Source organism: Hypanus sabinus, chromosome 7 (genome assembly GCF_030144855.1).
Source record: "Hypanus sabinus isolate sHypSab1 chromosome 7, sHypSab1.hap1, whole genome shotgun sequence".
NCBI lineage: Eukaryota > Metazoa > Chordata > Chondrichthyes > Myliobatiformes > Dasyatidae > Hypanus > Hypanus sabinus.
The window spans coordinates 61,158,765-61,175,407 of NC_082712.1; the positions used below are offsets into that span (position 1 = coordinate 61,158,765).

Consider the following 16,643-nt stretch of genomic DNA (forward strand, 5'->3'; position numbering starts at 1 on the left):
AATGCAACGATTAAATAATAAAATGGAAATAGATCAGTATTGGACTGAATAAAGGGCCAAAAGATGAGACTAGGAAACTGGAGTGGGAATGGTAGAATGATTCAATGAAATTGTTTAATTGTTGGGTGCAAAGACTATAAGAAGCATAGTTAGAAAACGAGGTGCTGTTTATAAGTTAGTATAGTATAGAAAAAGGACAAGGAGAGTGAATTGAGAGAGGGGCAGTAAATTAAAATGACAGGCTGTTACAGGTTTTTCCACAAAGTAGCCACTCATTCTATTGTTGTTTGCCAACATCCTCCCCCAGCCCTTGCAGAGGGTCTGTAATTTCAGCTGAGAATTTAGTGCACTAAACTGAAAGCAGAAATGCTGCTGTATCTGGAAAGAACACTGTACCCTATTTGAAAGCTGAGAATGGAGGAAGTACAAAGGCAGTGGTTGGGAAAAGTGGTGGGGTTTTGAATGACTGAATTATGAATTCGAATGGCAGAGGGAATAGTCCATTTAGGAGGGAAAGACTACAGTGAAAAACAGTAAACGGTGATCAGTTGAATATGAAAACTATTATGGATTGAAGGTGAAGGTCTCCCTACTGTGGTTCTAGGACTGAGGTCATAGGAGAAGTGCAGCAAATGGAATGAAAACTTTTGAGGTTGCTAATGCCAGAATTTCATGATCATCCTGGCAAAACCCCTGCATTTCTACAAATTTTATGATTAAATGTTGTCTTTTCACCTTTACAATTGTTAATGCTGATTAATTCCTACCCCAAGATTTCCTTCTCGCAACCTCTAATTCATTAGAACATATCTTTGATCAAGATTTTGGTGTCTTATGTTTCCTTGCATCAAATTTTGGTTGAGGATGTTGCCTGTGAAGCAACCTGAGGCATTTTGCTCTGTTAAAAGTCCTTATGTATGCAAATTCTTATTTCTGCAACAAAGAGTTTTGTGTAAAGTTGGCTGGGCTTATCACAAAATATTTTGTTTGCTGGAGAAGTGGGATCAGATTATGGTGGAAGAAACTTAATGAACTGAGTAATTTCTATCTGTGGCATATAATTTTGAAAATATTACACAACTTTTGGTATTTGTGCACATCAAGGTCCCATATTCAGCATGTGTTTTTTTAAGTCACTTTGAAATATCGACCAGGAAACAGGAGAGAATTTTCCAGTTCCTTATTTGGAATATTTCTTTTGAGATTTTCAAAGAGCCCTGGGTCTGAAAGCAGCACCTTCAACTCTAAGATCTGCTTAGATATAAAACCATTACCTCATTCAACATAGCTGATGTGCACACACCTCAGCCACACCATTAGTTTATACCAGACCTGGTGTGCTCCAATTATTACATTAAATAATTAAACATAATACGCTTAACCTTATTAGCAGAATGAAGATAATCATCCTGATCTGGATAAAACACCGAGCTATGCCAATGTGGCATGTTCCAACTCGACTCCAACTAAAAGCTCTAGAGTGTATGCTCAGGTCATCTTTTGGCCAATATTTTAATGATATATATGGCTTGTGCTGTATGTGACTATTGGTACTGTACTTTGCACCTTCCCCAGTTAACGTTCTTTTGTTGGCTGTTTTCATGATACTTATGTGGTTGAATGACAATTAAACTTGAACATGAATGCTTAGTCGTGTCCTGTTGAGCTTAGGTTAAGCCCAATGACGCAGCATGAAGAGGTCGCTGCTCTTTGTGCCTTGGGACAGATATCCAATTAGTTCCTTTCTCTTGCACATTTCCATAAAATGATTTACTCTATTCATCCAGTGGAACATTACTATTGAGTCTTTTATTTCTTTTTTGCATTAAAAAAATCATTCATATTTACTGCAGGGTCTCAACCTGAAACATAAGCATGCTTTCACCTCACTGGCCGAGAGACCTGAGCTCCTCCAGCTGTTCGTTGTTTGATCCAGATTCCAACATTTGCAATCTCTTGTGTGTCTCTAGCCTGTCTTAGTAGCAATGCTCTGAGGGTGGTAGGGGTAAGGTGGTTCACTGACCATGCTCGCCAATGTATTTTCATTGGAGATCCAGTTCAATGACTTGCGATCGCCGGATAGGTTTTGGATGGGCTTCGGTTTAGTGATACACCACGGTCAGCCAGTTTCTCAATCAGAGATGGAGCCTACCCCCTCCCCGACCTGTGTCTTTACTGCCCGACAGCATTATACTTGTGACCATAATTCTCAAGGTGGCAAGTGGTTGCCTGTTGGTGGTGTGCTAAGTGGCAGTTGATTCATATTACGATAAGTGAAATGTGTTTTCCGCCCTTTGTTGGCGAGGTAAGCGAAGAATTTGATTAAACAAAACTTTTCCGTATAATTAAGGTTCGTTAGGCGAATGTATTTACCTGATAGTTAAGTCTGCTGTGTTTGGGTAGAGGGCTGAGCCAGGGTGCATTCAGGATTCAGGGCAAGACAAACCTTACCCTTTTAGGTCTAACCAGAGACCAGGCAGTACAGTTAGAGAGTGCAGTACCATGGCAGCTGGAGCAACAATTTGCTGGATGAATCCAAAAAGTTCAGCAACATCTTAGGGGTGGGGTGGGGGGGATTGTCAAAGTTTAAAGACCTGATGCGGGGTAACCTGAAACAGCGGCAGCTTCCCACCACCCCAGTGCTGCTCAACCTGCTGGATTCTTCTAGCAGATTTTTTTTGCTGCATATTCCAACATGTATATCTCTTGTGTCTTCTGTGTAGCCAGAGAAGCTGACCGGGTATATAAGGTGTGGAGAGTGTGGCTGTACATCCTTCACAATGCTCAACTAATGAAAGGCAGATGATATCCAGGTATATTGTTTATTTATAAAAACATTATTACAAAAATAGAACAGTACACCACAGTACTGGCCCTTTGGCCCATGACACTGTGCCCACTTTAACCTATTCAAGATCAATCCCACATAGCACCTCCATTTCTTATTCATCCATGTTCCTAAGTCTCTTAAAGGTTCTTTAGCTATCTGCCTCTACTACCAACCCTGATAGCATATTCGATGCACCTACCATTCTCTGTGTAAAAAAAAAACACCTACCTCTGACATCTTCCCATACTTTACTCCAAACACCTTCGAGTTATGTGGTGAACTATGTGCCTGTCGGGACACGCCCCCTGCTGACTGCTCCTGTGGCTCCTCCCACAGGCCCCTGTATAAAGGAGATCTGAGGCCTAACGCTCGGCCTCAGTCTCCAGGACATTGTATGATAGACACTCACTCCTGGTTCCTTCTTCCAGTCAATAAAAGCCGATATCTCGCCTTACGTCTCAGTGTGAGTTATTGATGGTGCATCAAGTTATAACCCCTCATATTAGCCATTTCCACCCTTGGAAAAAGTCTCTGGCTGTCCAATCTATGTATGCTTCTTATCATATTATACACTTCTATCAAGTCACCTCTCATCCCTTCCTCCAAAGAGAAAACCCCTTGTTCACTCAATCTACTGTATTCTCATAAGACGTGCCTTCTAATCCAGACAGCATCCTGGTAAAACACCCCTGCATTTTCTCTAAAGCTTCCACATCCATCCTATAATGAGACAACCAAAACTGAACACAATACTCTGTCTAACCAGAGCTTTATAGAATTGTAACATTACAGCTCGTAAATGCAATTCCCTGCAGCAACTAATGAAGGCTAACCACTCTATCAACTTGTGTGTTGATTTTGAGGAATCTATGGACATGAACCCTAAGATCCCCCTATCCCTCTACTTATAACCTTCTACTCTATCTACAACACCACCAGCCTTCATGTCATCTACAAACTTATTAACCCACCCTTCCACTTCCTCATCGAAGTCATTTATGGAAATCACAAAGAGCAGTGTCTCAGATCATATCTCTGCAGAACATCACTGGTCATCGACCTCCAAGCAGCATATGCTCCAACTACTATCACCCTCTGTCTTCTGTGGACGCTAATTCTGAACCCATGCAGCCAAGTTCTCCTGGATCCCATGTCTCCCAACTTTCTGAATGGGCCTACTATGGGGAAGCTTGTTGAATGCCTTACTAAAATCCATAAACACCACATCGACTGGTTGGCCTTCAGTTTGTTTTATCATTTTGTCAAAGGATTCAATCGAACTCGTGAGGCATGTCCTACCACTCACAAAGCCATACTGACAATCCCTAATCGCACTATGCTTCTCCAAATGGTCATAAATTCTCTCTCTAAAAATCCTCCTTAATTGTTTCCTTATTCACTGATCTATATTTCCCATGATTAACCCCACCACCATTCTTGAACAAAGGAATAACTTTTGCCATTCCCCAATCCTCTGGAACTACTCCTATGGCCAAGGATCATTGCCAAAGGCAGAGCATTCTCTTCCTTCGCTTCCTGTAGTAACCTGAGCCGCACCCAACTGGCCCCAGGACTTACCTATCCTAATTTTTGTTTACCAAAAGTTCCAGCAAATTCCCATATTAACTTCGACATGTTCTAGCATATTAGCCTGTCCTATTCTGATATCATACCCTCACTCTAGCCATTTAGCTGTTCTTCACATATGTATAGAATTACTTGGGATTTTTCTTAACCCTACTCACCAAGGTCCCCTTCTAGAACTTTGGCTCTCCTAAGTACATACTTAAGCTCCTTGTAACTCTCAGGAACCCTGTCTGATCCTTGCTTTCTAAATCTTAAGTAAGCTTCTTTCTTTCTCTTGACTAGATGTTCCACATCGCTTGTCAACCATGGGTCCTTCACTCTATCATCCTTCCCCTGCCTTAAAGGGACAAACTTGTTCAGAACCCCATGAAATTTTTAAACATAGAAACATAGAAAATAGGTGCAGGAGTAGGCCCTTCGGCCCTTCAAGCCTGCACCGCCATTCAGTATGATCATGGCTGATCATCCAACTCAGAACCCTGTACCTGCTTTCTCTCCATACCCCCAATCCCTTTAGCCACAAGGGCCATATCTAACTTCCTCTTAAATATAGCCAATGAACCAGCCTCAACTGTTTCCTGTGGCAGAGAATTGCACAGATTCACTACTCTCTGTGAGAAGAAGATTTTCCTCATCAAGGCTTCCCCTTTATCCTTAAACTGTGACCCCTAGTTCTGGACTTCCCCAATTGTTCCCCCATTTCTGTTGTGCATTTCCCTGAGAACATCTTCTCCCAATTTACATTCCTAAGGTCCTGCCTAATAGCTTCATAATCTCCCCCACCAATACTTTCCCATAATGTTCCTATCCCTGTTCAAGGCTATAATAAATGTTAAGGAGTTATCTCCGAAATGCTCACCCGAGAGGAAATCTGTCATATCTGACTAGGTTCATTACCCAGATCCAGATCCAGTATGACCTCTCCTATAGTCTGCCTGTCTTCATACTGCTTCAGGAGTCCTTTCTAGACACACCTAACAAATTCTGTCCAATCCCCTTTGCACTAAGAAGCTGATAATCGATATTAGGGAAGTTGAAGTCACCCATGACAACAACCCTGTTAATTTTGCATGTTTTCAAAATCTGCCTCCTGATCTGCACTTTAGTGATTCTGTTGCTATTAGGGGGTCTATAGAATTCTCACAATAGAGTGATTGCTCCCTTCCTGTTTCTGACTGACTCAAGAGACAATTCCTGTATGATGCCTTCCCTTTCTGCAGCAGTGATAATATCCCTGATTACCAATGCCACTCCTCCACCCAACCCTTGTCCCTTTTAAAACACCAAAATCCCAGAACATCTAGTAACCATTACCTGCCCTTGTGACAGTTGTGTCTCTGCAATGGTCACAACGTTGCAGTTCCATGTACTGTACCTTGCTCTAAGTTCATTGCCCTTGTTCCTATTACTTCTCACATTAAAATAGACATGTCTGAACCCATCCAATGGACTGCAGTTATGCCCTTTCCACTGCCTATCCGTCCTCAGTCTTTCTCCATCCTATATTTACCTTTACACCAACTGCCCATCCTCAGAACTATCTCTCTGGTTCCCACCCTCCTGCCAATCTAGTTTAAACCCTCCCCAACTGCTTCAGCAAACCTGCTCTCAAGGATATTAGTCTCTCGCAAGTTGAGGTGTAACCTATCCCTTCTGTACAGGTCATACCTTTCCCAGAAGAGATCCCAATGATCCACAAATCTGAAACCCGATTTCCTACACCAGTTTCTTTGCCGCAGTGTTGTCCGCCAAATACTCCTATTCTTACTCTCACTGGTGCGTGGCACAGGCAGCAATCCAGAGATCACCACCCAAGGTCCTGCTTTTCACCTTCCTGCCTATATTGCTCTCTTCAGGACCTCATCCCTTCTCCAGCCTGCTGTTAATACCAATCTGTAACAGAATTTTTTGCCTGCTCAACCTTCCTCTTAGCAACTATCTCTCCGCTTCCCATCCCAGAGTCATCCCTGACCCTCGATCTGGGAGGTAACATACCATCTCAGAGTCTCTTTTACACCCCCAGAAACTCCTGATTCTTCCCCTAACTCATAAGTTACCAACTTGGGGCCCATGGCATAAAAAAGGTTGAGAACCCCTGCCCTATCACCACTGCTCTCCCCTTTCCTTTTGAACCACAGACCAGACTCATTGCAAAGACCTATTGCTGTGACTTTCCCTTGGTGGGTTCCTCCCTCCCAACGGTATTCAAAGTAGTATACTTACTGTCAAGGAGAACAGCCACAGGGGTCATATACAAAGTCTGCCTATTCCCTTTCCCTTACAGTATTAGTTTATATTGTAGTGTTGAGTTTTCTGGTTAGCACCATATTTTCGTACACTATGATGCAGTTCAGTACTTTTTATTCAAATTGATTGATTCAGCTCTTCAGTAAGCTGTGTATAAGACCATAAGATAGAGGAGCAGATTAGGCTATTTGGCCCATCTAGTCTGCTCCACCATTTCATCATTAGAAACATAGAAAACTACAAGCCCTTCAGCCCACAAAGCTGTGCCAAACATGTCCTTACCTTAGGACTACCTAGGCTTACCCATAGCCCTCTATTTTTCTAAGCTCCATGTATCCACCCAGGAGTCTCTTAAAAGACCCTATCACTTCCGCCTGCACCACCGCTATCAGCAGCCCATTTCATGCACTCACCACTCTCTGCGTAAAAAAACTTACCCCTGACATCTCCTCTGTACCTGCTTCCAAGCACCTTAAAACTATGCCCTCTCGTGTGAGCCACTTCAGCCCTGGGAAAAAGCCTCTGACTATCCATGCCCCAATGATCAACGATCAATGTCTCTCATTATCTTGTACACCTCTATCAGGTCACCTCTCATCCTCCGTCACTCCAAGGAGAAAAGGCCAAGTGCATTCAACCTATTCTCATAAGGCATGCCGCCAATCCAGGCAACATCCTTGTAAATCTCCTCTGCAGCCTTTCTATGGTTTCCACATCCTTCCTGTAGTGAGGCGACCAGAAATGAGCAGAGTACTCCAAGTGGGGTCTGACCAGGGTCCTATACAGCTGTAACATTACCTCTCGGCTCTTAAACTCAATCCCATGATTGATGAAGGTCGATGGTCCATTTGCCTTCTTAACCACAGAGTCAACCTGCGTAGCAGCTTTGAGTGTCCTGTGCACTCGGACCCCAAGATCCCTCTGATCCTCCACACTGCCAAGACTTGCCATTAATGCTATATTGTGCCATCATATTTGACCCACCAAAATGAACCACCTCACATTTATCTGGGTTGAACTTCATCTGTCATTTCTCAGCCCAGTTTTGCATCCTATCAATGTCCCGCTGTAACCTCTGACAACCCTCCACACTATCAAAAACACCCCCAACCTTTGTGTTAGCAAATTTACTAACCTATCTTTCCACTTCCTCATCCAGTCATTTATAAAAATCACAAACAGTAGGGGTCTCAGAACAGATCCCTGAGACACACCACTGGTCACCGAGCTCCATGCAGAATATGACCTGTCTACAACCATTCTTCATTCTTCATTGCCTTCTGTGGGCAAGCAAGTTCTGGATCCACAAAGCAATGTCCTCTTGGATCCCATGCCTCCTTACTTTCTCAGTAAGCCTTGCATGGGGTACCTTATCAAATGCCCTACTAAAATCCATATACACTACATCTACGGCTCTACCCCCATCAATGTGTTGTCACATCCTCAAAATATTCAATCAGGCTTGTAAGGCACAACCTACCTTTGACAAAGCCACACTGTCTATTCCTAATCATATTATGCCTCTCCAAATGTTCATAAATCCTGCCTCTCAGGATCTTCTCCATCAACTTACCAACCACTGAAGAAAGACTCACTGGTCAATAATTTCCTGGGCTATCCCTACTCCCTTTCTTGAATAAGGGAACAACATCTGCAACCCTCCAATCCTCTGGAACCTCTCCCGTCCTCATTGATGATGCAAAGATCATCACCAGAGGCTCAGCAATCTCATCCCTCGCTTCCCATAGTAGCCTGGGGTACATCCCGTCTGGTCCCAGTGACTTATCCAATTAGATGCTTTCCAAAAGCTCCAGCACATCCTCGTCCTTAATATCTACATACTCAAGCTTTTCAGTCCACTGCAAATCATCCCTACAATCGCCAAGCTCCTTTTCCGTAGTGAATACTGAAGCAAAGTATTCATTAGGTACCTCTGCCATCTCCTCTGGTTCCATACACACTTTTCCACTGTCACAGTTGATTGGTCATATTCTCTCACGTCTTATCCTCTTGCTCTTCACATACTTGTAGAATGCCTTGGGGTTTTCGTTAATCCTGTCCGCCAAGGCCTTCTCATGGCCCTTTGTGGCTCCTCTAATTTCATTCTTAAGCTCCTTCCTGCTAGCCTTATAATCTATTAGATTTCTATCATTACCTAGTTTTTTGAACCTTTCATAAGCTCTTTTTTTCTTGACTAGATTTACAACAGCCTTGGTACATCACAGTTCTTGAATCCTACCATTCTTTCCTTGTCTCAATGTTTGACCCCCTAACTATAGAGTCCCTGATCACTGCACTCAAACAGGAGTACTTATTGTTAAAGGGCACAACTACTGGGGTACTCTCTAGCACCTGCTTCTTGCCCTTCCCCCTCTGGACTGTTACCCACTTATCTGTCTCCCCAGGCCCCAGAGTGACTACCTGCTTATAGTTCCTCTCTATCACCTCCTCACTCTCCCTGACCAGATGAAGGTCATCGAGCTGCATCTCCAGTTCCCTAACCCTGTCCCTAAGGAGCTGCAGCTCAACGCACCTGGTGCAGATGTGGCCACCTGAGAGGCTGGGAGTCTCCAGGTCCTCCCACATCTGTCACCAAGCACAGAAAACCAGTCTCACACACACACTTTCTGTCTGTATTCTAAACAGATAACCTACCTCATCTCGACCCTTTATCGCCGAAGCCCCATTGAGCCAAAGCCTTCCTACTCTGTCTCCCACTACTCTGTCGCCCGCACATTTCTGATTGCTGACTGCTAATCCACGTTTCCTCTCAGCCCCAATCTCCTGCCTTCCCCCATATCCATTCACACCTTGACCAATCAAGAATCTATCATCCTCTGCCTTAAATATAAAGACGGTCTCCACAGTTACCTGTGGCAAAGAATTCCACAGGTTCAGCACTGTCTGGATAAAGAAATTCCTCCTCACTACCATTCCAAACTGACAACCTCTATCCTGAGGCTGTGTCTTTGCTCTTAGACTCTCCCACCATAGGAAACATCCTTTCCACATCCACTCTATCAAAGCCTTTCATCATTCTACAGGTTTCAATCAGGTCACCCTTCATTCTTCTGAATTCCAGTGAATACAGGCCCAGAGCCATCAGATGTTTCATTCGACAAGCCATTCAATCCTGGGATCAGTTTTGTGAACCTCCTCTGCAGTTTCAGCACATCCTTTCCAAGAAAGGGGCCCAAAACTGCTCACAATGCTCCAAGTGAGGAGTATATAAATCCAAAAGATATAGGTGCTTTATAAAGTCTCAACATTACATCCTTGCTTTTTTATTCTAGTCCTCTTGAAATGAATGCTAGCATTGCATTTGCCTTCCTCACCACTGACTTAACCTACAAATTAACCTTCAAGGGGTCCCACACAAGGACTCCCAGATCCCTTTATGCCTCAGGTTTTTTGTATTTTCTCTCCAGTTAGAAAATAGTCAACCCTTTCATTTCTTCTAACAAAGTTAATGACCATACATTTCCCGACACTCTATTCCATCTGCCACTTCTTCACCCATTCTCCTAATCCAAGTCCTTCCGTAGCCTATTCCATCAAAACTACCTGCCCCCCACCTATCTTCGTATTGTCCGCAAACTTTGCAACAAAGCCATCAATTCCATCATGCAAATCATTGACATATTACATAAAAAGAACCTGTCCCAACACAAACGCCTGTGGATCACCGCTAGCCACTGGCAGCCAGCCAGAAAAGGCTCCTTTTAATCCCATCCTTTGCTTCCTGCCAATCAGCCACTGCTTTTTCCTGTAATACCATGGACTCATAGCATGCTATGCAGCCTCACATGTGGCACCTTGTCAAAGGACTTCTGAAAATCCAAGTACACAACATCAACTGTATCTCCTTAGTCTATCCTGCTTGTTATTTGCTAGAAGAGTTCAGCAGGTCAAGCAGCATCTGTAGAGCAAAAGGAACAGTATTTCAGTTGAAACCCTGCATTGGGACATCCGTTCCTCCAGCAGTTTTTTTTTCTGTTGCTCCAGATTCCAGCACTAACAATCTCTTGCATCTCCAGCTCTTGAAATGAGCTGTTTTGTTTACCGTGGATGTGTAAAAGCAGAATGCTTTGATCTGCAGATTATTCCCCTCTTCATAGCTGGAATTTTGCTAAAATTGACTCTGATTTTATGGGATGTTACAGTTGATTGTTTTCTACCTAGATAAACAATTCTCTATCTTATTCCAGAATCTGTGGATAAGAATGCTGTAGGAAACATGGATTTCTAACACAATGCATTAAGAACAGTGCCAGCCATCACCAATGAATAGTTAACTATTTCACTGCAATAACGCAGCAACAAATGTTGGAAAGTAATATCAGCTCTAGTGCACTTTGCCATGTTGATTGAGTTAATATGTGTGGCTGATGCCAATTTGATTAAATAATCGTGGAGGATAATCAGCTGAACCCGCTGCTGACACTCCAAACCAAGAATCAATAAATCCACGTAGGAACAGGAAATCAGACTCGTCATCCTCAGCAACTGGGTGAAAATGGCCACAATCCCAGCAAACTGTGAGGAAGAAGAAAACGTTCACAATCATGAATGTTTTAATCACAGGAAATATCAGATTAAAGAGAGCAACAATAACTTACATTCAACTGAACATCTTTAAGAAGAAATACATTCTAGATAATTGCACAAACACTTCTAAAGAAAATTTGGTCACAAACCTCATAAATAGATGGACACTTGATGAAAAACTTTCTCAAAGATAGAGGCTTGAAGAAGTGTCTTAAAAGTGGAGAGGTTTCAGGAAGGGATTCCAGCGATTTGGGCAAAACATAAAGGCATAACCTCAAAAAACTGAGTGGTGGAAACTGGAAATAGGCCAGATAAGAATTTAGGTAAACTGTGGAAATGTTATGGGAGATACTGGGATGGAAGAGATTAGCTATCTAGGATCAGGAAAGGATCCAAGGTCATTCTGCAGGCTGCAACATCACCCATCTGAGGAAACCAAAAATACTGCTTTACATGTAACAACATTTAAAGCAACCCATAATAATACACTCATAGTAGGCAGCCGTCAATCCCAGGGGATCATGGGGTTACGCCTCTGGTGGACTGTGTCCTCTCCTGGGTGGAAACATTTGAAGAACTGGCTGTTGCCCATGCAGCGGGTTCCCCCTCTCCACGTCGCTGATGTAGTCCAAGGGAAGGGCAAGTGCTGATACAGCCTAGCACTAGTGTCATCACAGAGGCTGCCAGAATGAAGCTGTAAACAACATCAAACTGCCTTAGGGACCCCGGCTCCAGATTTCTTCCCTGGGGTTTACTTCTGAAGCCTTTCCCATGGGTGGGTATGGCCACAAGGCAGTGGAGGTTTAAAATCAGAGTTTTCTTTCTCCAAGGTGGGCTGCCGTCCAAGGCTGACGAGCCCCACCAGCCCGAAATATACACTAACAACAGATAATCAAGCAAAAGCAGTCCAAATTGTAAAATAATTTGAATTATTATGAATGAGCACTGGCAGGAGAGCAGCACAGGCACCGTCTCTGCACAGTTCAGACACCATCCAAGCCGGCCAGACCAAAGCTATGTTTAGCCCAAGGTACACTAACCTGCAAACTTGGTAGTCTCACCACCTTCAATGGCGGGATTTCATGTGAGGTAACACATTTTGGTGCACTTTGGATTTCATTTAAAAGTACAATGCTTAAACATACCAACAATCACACCGATTTAAAAGATTTTATTACCTCTATAATTTAACCCCAATTTAGAATTAGTTAGGTTTGATAATGAATATCAGTTACGCACAAGGGCCTTTTTTAGAAATATTTATGATATACTGCAATTGGTCCATGTTCATCATAATCTTTCTTGCTGATCCATAATTGTTGGAAGATTTTGAGGCAACTTAAGATCGATCCTCCAAACCAAACAGAGTATCTCCTTATGGGAATTGCCCGGACCTGCAGGTTCATATCCTGCGCCAGTTTCCTCAACTCCTTCCGGAAACGGACAGGAAAGCCAGGGAACATGCTGGACCCACCACAGAGTAAGATGTTCCTGGACATCTCTTCCAGGATTGAGCTGTCACACTTGTTGATGACATTCAAAGCTATGGTGTGGAGTCCAGGCTCACTGGAACCCATGAAGGCTGGATTAAAGAGGGCCTCGGGGCACTTGATCTTCTCTTTGTCTATAGTGATCACTTTGCCGTCAGGAAGTTGATACTGCACTGAAGATTCCCTGGGTTCCTCACAAAGCTCCGTCTCGAAATCAGCGGCAGTGCAGCAATATTTATGTTTGATATACTCCACTGTTTGGTAGTCGTTGGTGCTCAACATGTGACCGTTCTGATTGAGGAGATTCATCAGGTACTTGGTTAGGTCGTTGCCAGCGTAGTTTACGGTGGTGGCGATGTGGGGGATGATGTAGCCTTCGTGAATGGGCACCACGCTGGAGTATCCGTGGCCGCAGTCCACCACCAGCCCCGAGGTGCAACCGTAAGCGTAGATGGAGAGCACAGACTGCCTAGCGATGTGCAAGGCCGGAAACCCAAATGTCTCAAAGAGGAGCTCGGCCATCTTCTCCCTGTTCGTTATCGGACTGAGTGGCGGGTCGGCCACCATCACGGCATGGTCCTCTGGTTTCGCCTTCAGTTCCTTCGCCAGCACGTAGTCCAATACGGTCTCCGCACCGTCCCAGTCTACCACCACGCCGTGGTAGAGCGGATTGCTCAGCCGAAGCTCGGCGGGAGCCGTCAGCTCTCTGCCCACGAAGCTCTCCTTACGGTTGTCTCCGGTCTTGACGCTGCGCTGCATTGGTCTGCCCACAATGGACGAGACGGTAACCGCTGGCTTGCACCGGCCAGCGAGGCCGGCCTTAATGTAGCCCGTTCCCAAGTCAATCATTAGTGCCCGAATCTCCCTTACTTCTCTGATCGTGCGGGCTGGCTGGTTCTCTGCTGAAATGTTGGACGGCTGGGATTTCACCGTTTGACTCGTGGAGGAGGGGTATTTCCTGCGCAGAACGCCCACCGACACGGGAAACTTCTTAATGTGCAACTTGGATTCTTCCATCGCTAGTTCTGTTCCGATCGCTCTGTTTGTTTACATGACCACCCTCCTGTGCACCCACCTTTGGTTGGGTCCAAGTTATACTAGTTATTAAGTTTGTCATCGCTGTTACTATAGGCGTCAGACAGGCACCCCATTATCCCGTCATGTGGGTCGGTTTGGGTCATTATGAACTGCCCCGTCTAATGGTTAGCTTGCGGTACTATCGCTATACAACAATCCGAAACTAATAAAGGTCCATCCCACTAAAGTCGACGCAATGCTGACTTCCCGAATTATAGTCTATAATCCAAATATATAAACTGAGGCTAGGGTCACGTTCAGTTCAATTGTCGCGACTGGAGTTAACGCGGATCTGCTAGTAAAATATGCTTGACAACTTTCTGTTCGGCAACTGAAGAACAATACAATATTCTAGTGAACAATCTAGAAGTTGCGAGAGCATGTTTGGCACAGGGCTCACGCTGTTGGATTGACTTGGTCACAGTGAGAACAGAAACATGTGAAGAGATAATTTAAAGATTTACCAAAGTTTCTCTAACAGAGGGTGGTGGATATATGGAGCAATCTGCCAAAAGTGGTGTGTGGGTGCAATTACATTTAAAAATACAGTAGAACAGGTAGATGGATAGAAAAGATTTAGAGCAGCTTTCCCAAACTTTTTAATGCCATGGAGCCCTAACATTAACGAGGGGTCACTGGACCCCAGGTTTAAAGGGACTTGCAAAAAGCAAGCAAATGTAACCAGCTCAAGAAGACACTTTGGTTGGCATGGCCAAAAGACCCATTTCTGAGTAGTCTTAATCACCAGTATCAAATCCCACTCATCCAATGAAACATTATGGGAAGGTTTTATGTTAAAGCTACTTTTTAAAACATAATTACTGGACAGGTAACTGGGATACTTTTATGTTGAGACCTGAATATAGATAAAATGCATGAAGATAATGTCAGAAAGCTGAAAAGGGTGTGTGTAAAGTGTGGGTGGCATGATGATGGGCAAGAACATTTTCTTCACTCTGTTTGTACATGGCGATGAATATTTGAAGCATGGTTGGCTGTAGATATCAACTGCACTGAATGGGACCAGGAATTATCAATTGTAATGTTGCTAAGATTCACTGATGGTGCTTCAAGTGCTGTTCCAATAGTGCTTGGGAAGCACTGACCAATAATTCAATGCAAGATGTTTATTCTCTAACTATTAGGTTACTGGAAGTGTGCTAAATTCATTATTTAATTAATCAAATATCAATCATATTTAACATTGAAACAGACAATTTTATTTAGAGAAAAAGGCAGTAGTAGGGCCTTCCCAGCTACCCACCTATTTCATCCTAGCCTAATGATAGAACATTTTACCTTCTAACTGTACTACAGGAGGAAACCTGCAATCACAGGGAGAATGTTCAAACTCCTTATAGACAACACCAACATTGAACTCTGACACCCTGAGCTGTAACAGCTTCATACAAACTGCTAAGCAATCGTGGCACCCCAGAGTACTAGAGTAGCAATGCTTCAAATTTTATAACTAAAATAAACAGAATTCAATAAACAATTTTTTCAAATAAGTCTAATCCTCAGTTTTTTTTAATACTGTTATGTGTGAAGGTAAGCAGAGCTGCAGAATGGATGCTGCTAATAAGAGAGAGACAAAAGAGAGACATCCAAAATACTAACAAGAGAGAGACGCACATAATTCAGTATTTTGGCGTCTGCACTGATACTGCCACGGACATTCACTTTGAACCTGAACTGCTCGTTAACATTCCTGCTGAGACAACAGGAAGTGGTGAAGTTTGATGGACAGGTGATAACCCCATCAGGGAGGGATAAAATAGCGGGTTTGCTAAGACACAGGCAGATACACCATGAGACCCTGGAGAGAGCATTGTGCCCCCACAAGTTGGTGGGAGTTTGGAGGACCGATTCACGGGAATCGGCCAGAGGCTGACAGAGTGTAACGGTACGACTGGTCGCATCTGGAACAGAGGGGTCACAGTCAGTGACCACAACGGGACAATGGTCGCATCTGGAACAGAGGGGTCACAGTCAGTGACCACAACGGGACAATGGTCGCATCTGGAACAGAGGGGTCACAGTCAGTGACCACAACGGGACAATGGTCGCATCTGGAACAGAGGGGTCACAGTCGGTGACCACAACGGGACAATGGTCGCATCTGGAACGGAGGGGTCACAGTCAGTGACCACAACGGGACAAGACGACAACGGCAGGTTTGCCTGAAATTTCAGCTGTATCTCTCACTCCCTCTCTCTCTAACAGTGCCACAACAACTACCTCGAACTACACTAAACTGAACTGAACTCTGCTTCACTTGAAGACTGATCATTTACCCCTAGACTTCAATAGAGATTGGCTGATTCCTATTCCCATATTTCTGTGTATATTATCATTGCTAACCTGTTACATTTATATCCTTGCATTTAGTGTACTGTATTACTTAATTTACTAATAAACTTTATTAGTTTCTAGTAATTACAGACTCCAGTGAGTGTTCTATTTCTGCTGGTTTGACAACCCAGTTACGGGGTACGTAACAATACAAATCAATTGCGAGTTCAATTTGCTCTATTTTATCGAGAGAAGTATATTTGCAAGGGAATAATTACTTTACAAGAGAGAAAAGGATCATTGTTATGTATGCACTTGGAAGAATATCCAACAGTATGGGTTCTTACTTATTTTGAATGTGGTATACAGTTATGTCTTTCTTGCCACTCAGCACTAGAATCAGGCTTTTTTTTAAACTTAGAGTAGTTATTTCCATTGCTGTAGTGAGAGATGGGTCCTGCTTACACAACCTGGTAGGTGTCAGGTATCAGTGCTATAGCAATCTGAAAATGCATGCCCTTCTCTTGACTTCAATAGCTGGACCATTAACTTACCCACAACTACACAAT

The 16,643-nt window shown here is 43.6% G+C and overlaps 1 protein-coding gene across 1 annotated transcript; it reads right to left on the minus strand.

The window, feature by feature from the left end:
* Positions 1 to 2,808: 2,808 nt before the first annotated feature.
* On the minus strand, positions 2,809 to 14,181 carry LOC132396824 (actin-3-like). Its single transcript, XM_059974789.1, has one exon. It carries the CDS (start codon positions 13,717 to 13,719, stop codon positions 12,463 to 12,465), a length of 1,257 nt encoding a protein of 418 aa, XP_059830772.1. The 5' UTR covers positions 13,720 to 14,181; the 3' UTR covers positions 2,809 to 12,462.
* Positions 14,182 to 16,643: the final 2,462 nt, after the last annotated feature.

Excerpts from the sequence above, each read along its gene's own strand:
- LOC132396824 (XM_059974789.1), bottom strand. The coding sequence starts at position 13,719 with ATGGAAGAATCCAAGTTGCACATTAAGAAGTTTCCCGTGTCGGTGGGC.